This window comes from Petaurus breviceps, unplaced genomic scaffold, assembly GCF_028583685.1.
Source record: "Petaurus breviceps papuanus isolate PSGF00001 unplaced genomic scaffold, PetGlider_PUasm1.0 185, whole genome shotgun sequence".
Lineage (NCBI taxonomy): Eukaryota > Metazoa > Chordata > Mammalia > Diprotodontia > Petauridae > Petaurus > Petaurus breviceps.
In genome coordinates, this window is record NW_027185797.1 from 18,916,248 (window position 1) to 18,932,009 (window position 15,762).

At 40.9% G+C, this 15,762-nt stretch overlaps 1 protein-coding gene across 9 annotated transcripts in view; it reads right to left on the reverse strand.

Annotated features, from left to right (window-relative positions):
• The window catches only part of NEK10 (NIMA related kinase 10), a 211,086-nt gene that overhangs the window by 49,245 nt on the left and 146,079 nt on the right, over positions 1–15,762 (reverse strand). For all 9 annotated transcript variants that reach the window (XM_069088526.1, XM_069088523.1, XM_069088527.1 and 6 more), the window contains 3 exons: positions 7,412–7,595; positions 7,238–7,324; positions 5,113–5,167 (listed from right to left, as the gene is read on the reverse strand). In XM_069088526.1, the coding sequence (XP_068944627.1) occupies positions 5,113–5,167; positions 7,238–7,324; positions 7,412–7,595 (326 nt within the window). The remainder of the gene's footprint in view (positions 1–5,112; positions 5,168–7,237; positions 7,325–7,411; positions 7,596–15,762) is intronic.

Below are 15,762 nucleotides of genomic sequence, written 5' to 3' on the forward strand. Positions count from 1 at the left end.
TTCTCTTTACTCCACCAGCCTTTCATTCCCCTCACCTATAAAATTAGGCCTTTGGAGTGGATTGCTCCAAGTTCCCTTCTGGCTCACGACCTATGATTCCGAGACCCGAATCTCCCGAGTCTCCTGCCTCTGATATTCACTAGCTGTTGTGGTCATAGGAAATTCTCTCTACCTCTACTGCCTCAGTTTCCTCATCTGTAAAATGGGGACAATAACAGCAGCTACATCACAAAACTGTTGTGAGGATCAACTGAGATTTTATATAGGGAGGAAAGAGGAAGCCAGAGGGAGAGAGAGAGACGCTTTCAAACCTTAAAACATTACATAAATGTTAGCTATTGCCGGCTAACCCCCTCATTTTAAAGAGAGGACATAGTGACTTGCCTCGGTCACACAAGATTTGAACTCAGGTCCTGTGACTCCACGTTCAATACTCTTTACACTCCACCAAATGGCCTCTAACTGTGGTTTCCTGGGTAATCCTATGAGGAATTCTTTGAGGGGACTGTCAGGAAACCAAACTCTTTTCCAGAGCGTTCCCAAGTCCTATGCATATCATTAAAAGTGAAAATTATTCAATCAGGTTTGAGGATCATAAAGCACAAGGAAATAATAAAGCATCCAGTTTCAGCTCCTTCATAGAGAAAGCATGCACACGGTAATTCTGACTGGCCTGGGGATGACATTTCCCGTTGACTGTTCAGATAAGTTAAGTTGGTTCTAGGCAAGCCAAGACCAGTTGGCTCAGTTTAAGTAAAATTAGCATAGAGATTATGAGAAAAATAGGCAGCGCAGATGATGGGGAAAGCTCTGAAAAAAGCAGCAACAGCTGTTAATGAGAGGCCGACTCCATCAACTCTGAGATCACACAATGGCCCTGCAGTTATTCCTGCAAAAACTGAATTTAAGTCATCTTTAAATATAAATGCCAAACACACCTGCACGCACATATATATACAGATATACATAAATGAAGTCAGCAGAGGAAGAGCTGTAGGCCCACAGTCAGAGCCTGGCTACTGAAAACCTTGGACCGCTCAAGGCTGCCTGCTCCCTCTGGCCTGTTACCGTGGCAACAGGATGCAGGCGGGCGGGGAGAAACTTTGTTGCCTAAGCAACAGGACAAGGGAAAAACCAGGGCTTCCAGCTCATGGCACTGGCCAAGGTTCTAGGCTCCAGGATGGCCGATGGGTTTTCAGGCTCAGGAATCTCTAAACTGCCTCATGGCAAGACGGATGGAACTTGTCACTGGTGTGGGATGCTTGCGTCTCAGGTGCTTGTAGTTTACGAGACCTGAGTTCAAATTAGGGTGATGTCCTTAGTCAGAAAGGAGAAAATTTATGAATTATAATTCCTGTTAGCTGCTCAATCCAGACTGGACTGGTGCACTTTCTATTATAAGGTCTCATTCTAGCTCTCTCTCCTTCTCTTTTTTGCTCCCTGCCCACCCCAGGACCTTGAAAATTGTTTCATTTTTTTAAGTAACATTTAGTGAGTTCTTTTGTCTCTTCAAGGCACCAATACAAAAATGCATGAGACAGGGTCTTTGCCCACAAAGAATTATGATTTTGTAGGGGAGATAAGACATCTAGAAATAAGTTTAATAATAAGTAAAGTTGATAAATGCATCAGAGAGGTGTAAGTATGTGCTGGCAGTGTTCCAAGTTGGGAGAGACTACTTTTGGATACAGGTATCAGTGAAGGTCTCACGAATGTGATCAGACTGGATTTAATCTCTCAGTTAAAACTGCCCTCTCTAAAGCTACCAATTATTTCTTGCCAAACCAAATGACCTTTTCCCAGACCTATTTACTGATCTCTCTGTGACATTTGACAAGGGGGACCACCCCCTCCTGAAAATGCCTTTCTTTCTGAGTTCTAATGGTATCACTCTCTTGATTCTCCTCCTCCCCACATAACTTCTTCTCAGGTTCCTTTGAAGGACCATCCTTTATAACATGCCTCCCTAATTGTGGCTAAACCTCCAAGAACTTGTCCTAGGCCCTCTTCTCTCTCTATGTTCTCTTTCCTGGTGACTTCTTTAAGTCACTTGGGCCTAATTAACATCTCTATGTTGATGAGTACTGCCATCGTCAGTGGCCCTGATCCATATCTCACCACTGGACTCAGATGGTTCCAGAGGAGAAAATGAGACTGGGGACTCTGCACAGTCCTCCCCCACTTAAATCCAATTACTTGCACATCTCAGCATCACCTCCCTGGTGACATGGTCCTCCTTGAGAACCAAGGACACACAACAGCCCCCACCAAATTGACATATCTAGCCCAACTCTCCTTCCTGAGTTCTAGCCTCAAATCACCGACTGGCCGTTCATCATTTTCCATTGAATGCCTCATGACCAAGTCAAAATGAACGTGTCAAAAACAGACTTGGGGGACTTTTCCTCCAAGACATGCCCTCTTCCAAACACCCCCATTTGTGTCCCAGGCACCACCATCCTTCAGTTAAGCAGCCTCACAACCTCACTGTTGCCCTAGGTTCTTCATTCTCAGTCACTTCTCGGAGCCAATGAGCTGACAGACTTTATTTCCATCTGCACAGCATCTCTCTCACAAATATTCTGCTTCAGACTCTCGTCCGACCCTGTTTCACTAGGTCACTCAACGACTTGACTCTCTGATATAGAGCTGAAGGTATAAGTTTTTCCTGCCTGTAATCGGGGCATTTGATTTACTCCTTCTCATTGTTTAGGGGCAGCTTTATGGGGGAAGAGCTGGTGGGTTTTTTGCCTTTGGGACTTCAAAAGCTTGTCAAAGGAAGGAACCTGCATTTAAGGGCATTGTATGTTTTGGCTTTGATGCTAAAACTCAGCATGAATTGAGAAGCACTGTCCATCATGGCTGGTTCAGATACACTTTCTCCTTCCCTTGACCATGTTACATGTCTTACATCTCAAATTCTTTCAGCAATTACAATGTCTGTGACTGAATTTAACTTTATTTTTTATGCTATTGACCCACCCATAAAGTGATACATTCTGTGTTTCTCAACTCCTAAGGTAACTTAAAGGAACATTTAAAATTACCAAAACTTTCTGCTGTTTTTTTTCATTAGAAGGCTGTCAAACATGCTTATAGAAAAGAAGACACCAATCTTTTGTATACATGTCTTTTTTTCCTCTACGAGATCCTAAGTTCTAGGAGAGTAGAGATTGTCTTCCTCTCCTTCATAGTCTCTAAAAGATATACTGTCTCATGTATAAGTCACTACAACCAAAATGATTACATTGATTTGCTTTTTAACAACATTTTTCCTAGATGCTATTCAATGGTTTTGTTGCCAAAGTGTTTTTCCTCAAGCAAAGATCTGACCATGTCTCTCCTCTACTCAATAAAGTGCTGTGGTATATAATTGTGATGGAATACTATTGTGCTATAAGAAATGACAAGCAAGATGATTTCAGAAAAAAAAATGCAAAGACTTCCATGAACTGATGCAAAGTGAAGTGAACAGAACCAGGACAACATTGTACACAGTAACAGTAACATGGTGTGATGATCAGCTACTTAGCTCTTCTCAACAATATGATGGATGATCCAAGACAGTTCCAAAAGACTCATGATGGAAAATGCTATCCCCCTCCAGAAAAAGAACTCCCTTCCTTTGCACTGCTTGCTTCCCCAAGCCTGGAATGAAGGCTCCCATAACCTCCACCTCACAGAATCACTCTCCTCCTTCAAGACACAGCTCCAACATTACTTCCTCACAGTAGGGGCTCCCTCCCTCACTCCCACCCTGGTCATCTTGTATTTATTCTCTCTATGGTTAGGCCACATACTTATCACCTCCTGCTAGAAGGAAACCTCCTCTAGGGCAGGGATTGTTCTGCTGATTCAGTGTGCTGTACTATCAGCTCCTACACAGTACCTGGAACACGGCAGACATTAAACAGCACTCGCTGACTGATTGGCTCGCCCTCTTGACAAATGTTTTACATTCTAGTAGCTCATTTATGTTTAAATAATTTATAAGATAATCTTTTATCAAAGGTCAGTAAAAACACATCTATGAAAATATACAAAATCAATTATATGGTAAACAACATGCTGCCCTTTATAACACTTTTTAAGGACTACATATGTTCTTTCAAAAGCCTCGTGGATTATCTCAATGAAATCCAAGAAATCCTTTTCTTATTCTTCTTTCTTGTTATTGTTTCTATGCCATCCATTAGACACACACATGTGCCTTTCATTTTTGCTGTCTTTTCAAGAGTATAGCCATATCTCCTCAGTCAATAAGGTTTGAGGCCAATTTCTTATGATCTTTTATTTTCTGTCTTTCTAGCCAATTGTACTATGCTCGATAAATTTTTCTTTGTTTGTTGAAGGCTCAATTATGCTTAAGTCAGGACCTGTATCCCTCAGAATATGCTGTCTGTGCACTGCCTACATCTCCTGCAGGCACTAATGTCCTCTCTCAGAGCGTTCACTGTTTTCCATCAACACAACTAGTCTGCCCAGTCAGCTCCGATTTTCCCTAGAACTGGGTCTCACCAGAGACCTCACCATCATACCACCATTACAAGGGATGTTTCAAGGCTCAAACTGAGTTTGTTGCCTTCTGATGATACAGGAATGCAATTATTACTTTCAAAAAATTGGTTACTCAAGGACTTATCAGGTGACAAAAATTTTCCATGATAATTCAAGAAATGGTATCTTTAGGATAGACAATTTCTTTAATCTAGACTGTTCTATGTGGCATAGGGGAGCTGGTTTGGGGGTTCATTGTGCAAAATGAAGAATCTAGGGCATTTCAAAGACCTATTCCTTACAATAACTTCTTAATAAATTCCGATACTGGGTCATAGCAAATTAGAACAAACTTGTTCTTAATTTGACATATTTTCTCTGTGTGAACTGGAATATTTGCTTTCTACCTACCTCTTTCAAACACTCTCTGAAAACATTCTTTTATTATCAATGTATACATAGTAACCAGTCCCATGAATGAAAATTAACATGATATGTCCTAACCTCTTACTTAATGTAAAACATAAGGCTTTTTTTTTCCAGCAGCCAGCCCAATTAGCAATATCCTGACTTTGCAAAGCTTAAAATATTACTGAAAGCTAAAATTTCACAGACCTTCCATGAGACTGTCTTTCTCCTCCAGAAGCACTGAAACTTCTTTTTAATATTCCTGAAACAAATGTATGCACAGAACAGTAATTACATTTTCTTCTCTAAAAAGATATTTTATATTTGAAAAAATTAGATTTCTGTTTCCCAGAATTTCTGTTATGTGATCAATTTAAAATACTGGAAAGATTCTTAAAAACATAAATGGAAAATAAAACATTAGAAAAAAATTATTTGCTAGAGTTTTACAGTAACTTTTTCCCCCAAGCACTGATTTTACAATAAATCACATCTCTAGGGTGTTTTCAGTTGTATAAACTATTATTATCCAAGAAAACAGAGTCCCCAAGACAGTAAGTGTTTTTTTGCCCATGATTGCACAACTAATAAATGTCAGAGATTAGATTCAAGCTCAGGTCTCCCATTTCCTGACTAAAAGATTTATTTTTCAATCTTTTAAGCATTTAATGAAATGCTAGAGTGGGGATGGGGAGTGGACAAAGGGAACAAGAAAAAATAAAGGAAGCTAAAGAAAAAGGAGAAGCACAAAAAATAAAACCAAAAAGAATAGACAAGAGGAAATAACAAAACTAAACTCATATGACAGTGAATTTCCACGGTGATGGGCATAAAAAGGCAGCACCTTCCTTTGTATTATCATTTTAAAGTCCAGGCGGGGATGGAGCTAAGTACACAGAGCCCTGGAACAACCAAGGTCTTACAATATTTCCTGCTTCGCAATATTAGGAAATTGTAATTCGATGTCTCCAATCCCTCTGCAAATGCTACAGTTTGATACATTCAACATACAATACAGCAGAGATATCAAACATGGCCCAAACCAAATTAAAATGTAATTGGGAATCATTTGACAAAATAAATAAAAATGCAGTAGAACACAGATAATGTTAATATGTGGTTTTCTAAGCCAACCTGACGCAAAGCTATGGCTCCCCTTTCTAGTTGAGTTTGTTACCATCACTGTAAGCAATTCAATGTTTGTGACCTTTAGTCTGCGTGATGGGAACTGATACTTGTACACTTTAAAAGGCTTTAATTTACCAGAAGGTTCTGCCTGACCCAGTGACCTTCTTGTCTTCAGACAGGAAGGGCTTCGACGACCTATTCTCGAATGGACTTTGGAAACCCCAACTGGAGGCTTAGGTGCCTACACTTTGGCCAAGTCCATTAGGGCTCTGGTGACCAATACATCCTAATGGTTTTACTTTCAGGTCCTATTTCAAGGGTGTGCTGGCCAGGATGAACCAGTAAGTCTAGGAGAGGGATGAGCTCTGCAAACACATTATGACACATCATAAAAGTGTGACTTGTAACGTAGCTGAAATAGCCACATGAAAACTTTGAGCAAAGTGCAGCTTCCAGGGTCAGCCTTGCATACTTACGGACATGGATGTTACCTCCTAGTCCAGTGGGTAAATTCAGTTTGTAACAGTAAGAAAAGAAGAGATGCAAGCATCAGTTGTGTTCCTAAGGACAACTGCAAATATCTCTTCGGATAACATTCTTGGCCTGCTTATTAGATAAGTCCTCTCTGAGGACAATATATTAACAATAAAATTCACTGGAAATCAGCAACCAAAGCAAGTAATTGCTATGATCACGACTAAGCTGGCTCCTGGTCCAGATTCCTTTATGCTTCCTTGACAGTTCCTGTATTTGCTAGTCAAAATAGTCAAAACCATCCATGTTAAGTTGGGGTAGGGAAATGGTACTGTGATGGCTGGAATTCCAGGCCCTACTAGACTACTGTGCAAAATGCTGTGTGTGAGCTAGCCAGAGTTCTGTTTTGCCATTTCTTTGTTCCAAGGCAGCAAGTACAATGGGAGAGCACTGTGCCTCGAGTCAGGAACACATGCGTTCCAATCCATCCTCAAACATTTATTAGCTGTGTGACCCTGAGCAAGTCATTTAACTTCAGTCTGCCTCAGTTTCCTCAATAATACCAGCACCTACCACATAGGATCATTGGGAGATATTTGTGAAGAACTTAATAGCTTAATCAGTGCTCGATCCCTTCATTTTCCCCAAGTACAACAATTTCAGCACACAGCTGACGGGTTTGCCACTGAAAACCACGAAATGGTTAAAAGGCCTCTGATAGATGGCTTACCAAATGTTGACTCTTTCAAAGGGCTTGAGCTAGAGTTGCTGGAGTTATCCGAGATGTCAAGTTCATCATCTAATTCTGAATATATGTCTGTACGACAAAAAAGAGACATAAATGAATGCTGGAACAGAAAGCATAAGAAATGGGTCCGTGTCGACATTTTACAAATGCCCTCACCTTTATCGATATTTTCTAAATTGTAGTTATCATCGGACAAGATTTCCTCACAGGCTCTGTCTTCGTCTTTCCCACAGGGTTGCTGAAAGCTCTCTGGGGGAAGGTCAGCACTTTCAGAAAGCTCGCTTTTCAAGCTGGCCCCACCACTGCTACTGCTGCTCAGGCTGGCCTTCTCAAAATTTTCCTGAGAAGCAAAATAAAAGAGCTGACGGCTTTCTTTTCTGAGCTTTCTTCCAAGTGAGAATCTATTGCAGAAATCAGTTCCAAAAGCCTTTTGAGTTTGCACCGAGCCCTGGTTGGTCCCTTCTTTTCACCTTTCTACCATCTGCTTTCTGATACCCTGTAACCTTTGGGCTTCCATGACAGTGCTCTCTCTGATCATTGCTCATGTGGCTCTTTGGCTAACTTCTATCCCCCTGCTACCCTACAAATGTGGATGTCCTCAAGGTTTTGTCCTAGACCCTCTTCTTTTCTCTCTCTACACTCTAAAATCACAGAATGACTGAAACTCTGAGTTGGAAATGACCCTAGAAGCCATCCACACCTGAACAAAGACCCCTACTATGACATATTTGACAATTGGTCATGCAACTTTTGTTTGAAAATCTCTGAGAGGAAGCCCCCTTTTATTTTTCCATATAAGAAGCCTGACTCTACCTTGCTCCATGAACCCTAACCATCTTCTCCAACAGCTGCAGAGTGTTGCTCTATCTACACTCTGAACTTCCCCGCACTTCCTGGCCCATATTTCCAACTGGCTCCTGGATATTCTTTGGGCATCTAAAACTGATCTCATCACCTTCCCTCTATGAACTGGAGTTCCTTCCCCAGCCTGCTCTATTTCTGTTAGTGCCAAGACTATCCCCCCAGAGCTCCAGGCACATTCAACACTCTTCCTCAGCCTCCACACCCCAATACCTGTGTAATACCTTTGTCACTCCGGCCTCTGTAGTATCTCTACCATCCTCTTCACTGTCCCCGCTGCAGTTCGGGGTCTCCTCCTCTGTTTTCGCCTACACTTATTTTATGGTACCTGCTCTTCCTGATCCCAATCTCTCCTCAACTCTGCTGCTCAAGTAATGGTCCGAATATACTTCTAAGACACTATCATTCCTCCACCTAAAAACTTTCAAGTGCTCCCTTCAGTGCAAATTAGTAAAGACTAATCCCAACGGCATTGAAGGCCCTCCATCATCTGGTTCCAAACAGCCTTTTCCTTTTTCCTACAATGTTGTCACTAGAAACTACAAATGGTTGTTTCTCAAAATTGCATAAAGATAATAAGAAAAAACATGAAGAGGGGCTCCGAACAAGCCTAGGGATTTCAGTCTTCTAGAGAAAAAAAGAGTTCTGATAGCTTTTACTTTTGGCAGCTCGGCAGACAAAGCAGTCCTCGTCTTCAGCAAAGGGTCTCAGCCTCTCCACCCTTGTCTTTCATCTGACTCTGTGCTCACAAGTCTCAAACTGTGTTTGCTAAAAAGCTCGGAAATGCTGTTGGCTCTGAGTACCACCCATGCAGTGATACAACAATATCCGTGCAAGATTCTGATAACTAAAACATAGCCAGGATTGTAGAAAAAGAAGAGGCAGAAAGAAAAAGGGGGTAAGGACAAGGGACCAGACAAGCAAGAGACAAAGACAGAGACAGAGAGAGATAGACAGAGACAGAGATGCCTGTACCGAGAAGCATATTAAACAATTACCTCACTTACTGGCCTCTGCCCTCATAGCAATTGGTGACCTTTGCCTGCCATGCCCCAAACTGTCCACTCGAGAATGGCGGTCATTTTACACACTGCCTAGGATTGTTTGTTTTTTTTTTTCCCAAATGTCCATCCCTGTGACTGGTTCATTTTACTAAAGTAACTGAGAAATACATCTATTATATACACACATATGTATGACAGACACAGGGAACAGATCTGTGCCCTCATGCCTCTAGCCATGGAGGTTGGCATACTCTCCACATTCTAGAGTCTTGTTAGAGAATTGCCCAAAGCACAGGTGGGGTGCAAGACCCAGCAGCCCACAGCCAGTCTGGGTCAGAAGTAGGACTTGAACCCAGGTTTTCCTGGCTTTAAGGCTGGATCTCTAGCCACTAGGGCAAGATGACCTGTAGTGTGCCGTGTGTGTGTGTGCATATGTGTATGTGTGTGCATGTGCATAGCAAGTCAACGTTCACATGTGTGACACACTGAGCCTCATGAACTTAAATCACAGTAATAAGAGCCAGCATTATATCACACGTTAAGGCTTTACAGAATGCTTTACATGGATGATCTCATCAAAGATATCAGCAACAATACAGTGAGGCAGCTATTATAATTACCCCACCTTACAGACTGAAGAAACTGAGTCTGATAGTGACTTGCTCAGGGTCACACAGCTGGTGACTAGAACGAGATTCAAACTCAGAACCTGCTGATTCCATGCGCTGTACCTCCAAGCTGGCTGCAACTGCCATAATTTTTTATGTTGCAGTTAGACTAGAGGAACTGCTAAAAACCAGGGCATTGACCACTTAAAATATTTTCTCTTACGTGTTGTTCTTATGAGTGTCTTATCAGGTCGCTTAAAAGATGTTCATCAGCGGAAACAAAAGAATCTGTGATTTTTTACATCCTCTCCCTATTATGGGATCATCTAATTCAGAGCAAGAGGGACTCTCAAGCCCAGCTAGTTCAGGAATTCCTGACTGTTTCTGTGTCATGGGCCCCGTGGGTCTGGTGAAATCTATGGAACCTTTCTCAGAATAATCTTTTTTAAATATATGAAATGAAATACATGGAATGGTTATAAATAAACCAATTATCTTGAATAGAGATATATTTTTTTCCTGTTCAGATTCATGGACTCCCCCCACTCCTGCTAATACCTATCAGTAGACCCCATGCTAAGAACTCCTGATTTTATTATCCTTCCTCACTTTACAAGCAAGAAAATGGAGGCCCAGAGAAGGATCTGTTTAAGCCCTCCTTTCACAAAGCAAGGGTTGTTGAGATCTTGTCCCCACCGCGCCATTCTCTCTGGAAGCCAGATAATTCTACTAGAAATAGGCCTACAGGGGTCTTGGGTCAATGCCCTGTCTCCCACTGCTGCTTCTAAATCATTCCAGAAATCATTAAGATTGTCAAGAAGGAGATTTAGGACCTCATTTCATCAGTGTATGAAGAAACTGGTAGGTTAGGATGGTGAACCAAGTTTAAGTTCACAAAATCCAATAGGGAAAAATGAGAAGCCTATATTAAATTTAAAATCTCATTTCCATAAGTTTAGGGATGGGTGGCACAGGTATAAAATATGGCATGGGCACCAAAGGACTGCGAACTCAATACAGGAAGGAGACACTCAATGCTCCTGAAGTTAGAAAGATTAGGGACTTTAGTCCTCTTGTTCTCCTAAACATATCCAAGGGGATATGAGGTCTGCTGTTTGCAGAGAATGGCACCCTTGGACATCACAGAGATAAGCAGCCTAATGATAATCCAGCCAATTCGGGCTAAGAACCAGCTGGGACCCAACACATAACAGTACTGGCTCTCTGGGAGTGGGGTAAGAGGCTCTTCAGAATTGGAGAGGCAACCCTAAGGGACAATTATTTAGGATCAGCCAGGGGCAGAAGAGAGACTTAACCAGATCGGTTAGAACACCTGTGCCCTCCAAAATGGGCAGCCACATTTTGTGTGCCGAGATGGCATCTCCAGAACATCATGGAGATTAGACGAGGCACCATGGGAATTGTCACCGTTATGCGAGTTGTGTGCCTGTCAGCCTCCTGATGTCAAGCTCAGACTCTCTTGGTATAAAGTAGCTTTTTCCTGTGATACATTTTTGGTTGAGCAGCTCTGAACAGTGGCGAAGGTATTATCCAAATAAGCTGTGACAACTGGCAGTGAGCACATGAGGTCCATTTTATTAAAAGTAGCACAATTAAAAAATAACACTGCCCAGGCCGTTAGCTTGATGGAGAAAAATCAAGTAATGCGTATACATGAGAAGGCCTGCTCTTCCCTGCACACGCCTCCCAGCAGGGGCATAATAAATTCATGTTTGCTCTCGAGTTCCAAAAGAGTCGAGCTTCTATTTGTAGCTGTCTCTGCCACCCTTTTCTCTTCTGCTGGTTTGGCTGAGGACTGTGTCCTTATGTGCACAGATATGTGGGGGTACCAGGTGTTTGGCAGACATTCATTTGGCAAAGGATCTTCGAATCCTGGCAACCACTTTCTAGGGTTTGAATGGATGATAGATAGCACAGAGAAAATGTTTAAATGGCAAAGGATCATGACTGCGGTTTTCTAGTAGACAAACTTTTTCTAAATGACAAAATCTAGATGCCAGATTGACTGAATGTTGGTCAGAGAGGAGCTAAAGGGTTTGTACAATCACAGCAGCCCCCTAGTGGGTTATGACACCAAAGGAAAGGGGCACTCATCAAAGTCCCCCATCTCCTCTTCATAGGGTTGGGAGATGGTATATAATGGGGGGCAAAGGCATTCTGAAAGTGGTCACCCCACTGCACATTCCACATGTGTCTTTCTACAACCTGAGGAGTAAGGAATATGTCACAGGACCACATATGTCCTTTGGATATGCTGAACATAAAATCTACATCACTCTAAGAGCTGTGGGACAGTTTTTAAGCACTTCTTTTTTGAGTTGTTTGGGTATTACCATGACTCCTATAGAGTTCCTAAAGTCCTGGGGCATTTTCCTTTCTTGGTGCTCCACACATCATGAGAGAGGCTAATGTTCTTTAAGTCAGACTAGACAGGCCAGGAAAGACATTTTAGGGGTTCCGCAACTTAGAACTGGATTAAGACTAAGAATCAATTAACAAAAGAAAAACATTCCCTCCAAGAGTGGATCTTTATTGCAAAGTTTTATTCCAGAGTGTTTTTTAACATCAGAATTATTATAAATTCTAAAGATGGATATTTATATTAAAAAATATTAATTTTATACCACTACCCGATTATGATGCCACTTTCATCATTGCAATTAGAACTACTTAGAAAGATTGATACATATTAGTGAACTGTCAGCAAATAAAAGAAATTTATGAACATGAATGCCTTTAAGATGCTGAGAATGACAATGTAAATGAAAAGTATACATCAAATGTCAAACCTACCATGTTTCATATCTTTTTAAAAAAATTTGCCTTCCTTCCTGCTAAATTAGTATCTTCAATGGATCTTTGATCTTTCTTACTTCTAAAGGAGTTTCATCATCATCACCACTCTATGATCATCACCATCACCATTATCATCACCATCATCGTCATCCTCACCACATCATCATCACCACCACCATCATCACCATCACTACCACCATCATCATCACCATCATCATAACCATTAATCACCACCACCATCACCATCACATCATCACCATCATCATCATTGTTACCAGACTAACCTGAAAATCAGACTTAAGGTATGCTTTGTTATTGTTCAACAGCATACCAAATTTGGTTAAACTCAGTCATTTCTTTTACTTGGGGAATAAGAAGATAAGGAAAAATGAAAAAGAAGTGATCAAGCAGAAACAAATTTCCTATCTTAAGTCTGACTAATTCATAATTTACACTTAACTGAACTCCACCACAATGCAAAGCACAAAAGAGTACAGTATTAGACAGACTGCCAGTCCAATGACTACTGAAGATCTGGAAAACCTTATGGTTCAATTGGAATCCAACGTGAAACAAGAAGTTTAATTTTCTTCAACTGCATTCACAGCATCAGACTAAAAGAGAGAGTGTTTTCTCTTAAAGAGAATCCAGCCTAATGCCTCTACCTAAAAGATGAGTAAACCAAGGCCCTGAGAGGCAAAGGTAACTTGCCTACAGTCACAGAGTTAGGAAAGCAGCTGCCATGGGACGCAAGCTTGGTCCAACATTCTTTCTCCTTTACCATCTGATCAGCAGAAGACGCTTAATTATCAAGTCAATTTTATCTTCAAGATGAGGGTAAAAGTAAACATGGGGCTATTTTCCCAATACTCTACCAAAACCTCATGCATGTAAAGAAAACCAAGACTGCACAGGTGCCTGCATGGTGAACACACCACGAATGATTTTTTTTAAGACAACAAAACTGAAACTCCAACTGAAGCCATAGTTTTCTAGCAGTCTGTGCTTATCACACCATTACCAATCTGTTGTGCCTGCAAAGCCTAGGAGGGGAACTATAGCTAACCAAAAAGACAATAAGAGGGAAGTTGTTTACACGATATTGGGTCTCTTAAAATGTGCTATTTTATACCTGGCTTCATTTACTATTTTTTTCTAGTTTTATCAGAGAATCATGGGCAGACCTTTAGGACGATGCTCAGCAGGTGTGGTGCTCGTGTTAACCGTATGGTAAACAAAGTACAGAAAAAATCCAAAAGTTTGCCCAAAGTAACAACTATTGGAATGGTAAGTAATTAGCACAGTCACTTAATGAATGCCTTGTTTCCTTTCTTCTTATAAGAACTAAAGTAACCAACAGCTGGGAGAAGTACCTGCTACCATGGCTTGGAAAACATGTACAAGGAGTGGGTGTGATCATAAATGCTCTATCATAAAACATGGCAGCCGGAAGGGCTTACAGACATAACCGCGTACGAAATGAAGATTCAGCTGCCTTGGTCTCTAAACCACAAGTAATCCTTAGAAAGCAGCGGGCATAATGTTATTTCAATTGTCTCTCTAGACAGTCTTTTTTCATCGTGATTCCAATGGTATTTATCATTTAGAGCTTTGACATTTGTTGTCACAATGTCAGAGATGCTGGAGTAGGATCATTCAGGGCCTCTCTCCTCCCCACCCTTAGCAGCTTCCAAATGGAACTCTCTGATCTATCCCTTAATAGGGGTTGGGGAGAGCACTAAAGCTCCCCCAGTCCAACAGTGAAGAAAGTGAACAGTTGTGTATAAGGAGAGGAGACAGCAATGGAGAGCTAGACTTTCGTGCTGACGTGAGGGGAAGGAGTTTCCATAAGACAAGGAGCAAACCAGATACCCTCCACCCTCAACACAAGAACACTTTGAAGTCTCCTAGCTCTACTGGCCTCCTCAAGGAAAAAAGAAAATCACAATGGTAGTAGCTGGGGGAGAAGCCATTTTTTAGGCCTGAAGAGATGCCAAATGATCAAAAGGGTGTGGTCAAAAAGCAAGAGAGCTTGCAGAGAAAGCCGTGGGACCAGAAAAAGCGAGTACGCTAAAAGCTAAAAGTAGATCGTGCAGTAATATAAATGGCCTGAAAACTTGCAGTAAAAAGAAAGAGACAAGAAATTCTACAAGAACCCTGAGCAATAAGGAAGTGATATAAAAAACAGGAAAATTAAAAGAATAAATGGAATGGAAATTAGATGATTGGGAGTCAAAGGCATTAATTTAAAAAACATAATAGAGAAGCTGTTCAAAACTGCACAGTCTCTGAAAAAGGCAAATTTGGACCTCACAAATTAAAATGTGAAGGAAAAGCAGCAAGACAGCAACATAAAAGTATACTTTATATACTTCCCAAAGCAATTGATTTTGAAGACAAAATTCACAAATGCAATTTTGAAAACTAAGGGTCTCTTAGGAAAAAAAAAACACCACAATGAACTGAAAAGCCTAATTACCAAACTCCAATAATTAATACCAGAAACTTACCCAATAAGTATTTTTAAAAAACAAAGAATAAATTGGTTGAAATAATATACAAATCACTAATAGAAAGAAACCCTAAGTTTTAATAACCAAGGAAGAATATGGTTTTAAAATTCATTCATTATCTACCATGGAAAAACTGATTTGACTAATTCTGGACCACTCATCCACAAGAAATTAAAGAAGGCATTAGACTATTACTATGTTGTAAAAAGCAAAGAAAATAAAAACCCTCTAAATAATATAAATTGCACAATTAAACAGCAATACAAAAAGTCATTAGAAAGCAGAAGTAAGTAGGTCCTTTGAGTGAGAGAGACATAAAAAAGTAAATTTGGAGCCTATAATTCCTGCTGCTGGGGAGGCTAAAGCTGGTGGATTGCCTGAGCTTGGGAGTTCTGGATGCAGGGGAAATAAGGTGACCAGGTGTTCCCACTAAGTCTTGCCCCCAGCAGTGGCAAACCACCAGATTGCCTAAGGAATGGTTATAAATGGAATAGATGGGCCAGGTTAGTGAGGGGCTGCTATATTTCTAGAATGGGGAAAAAAGGGGAGATCCAGGCTCAAAAACAAACAAAAAGCTTTGGAGCAAAATGAAGTAAAAAGAGTTAATAAGAAAAGACTAAACCATGAATAAATTCTCATGATTCTGAGATTAGACAAGGCTTTATTTTTTGAAATCACATACTGGCCAATAAAGGGCAAAGAGA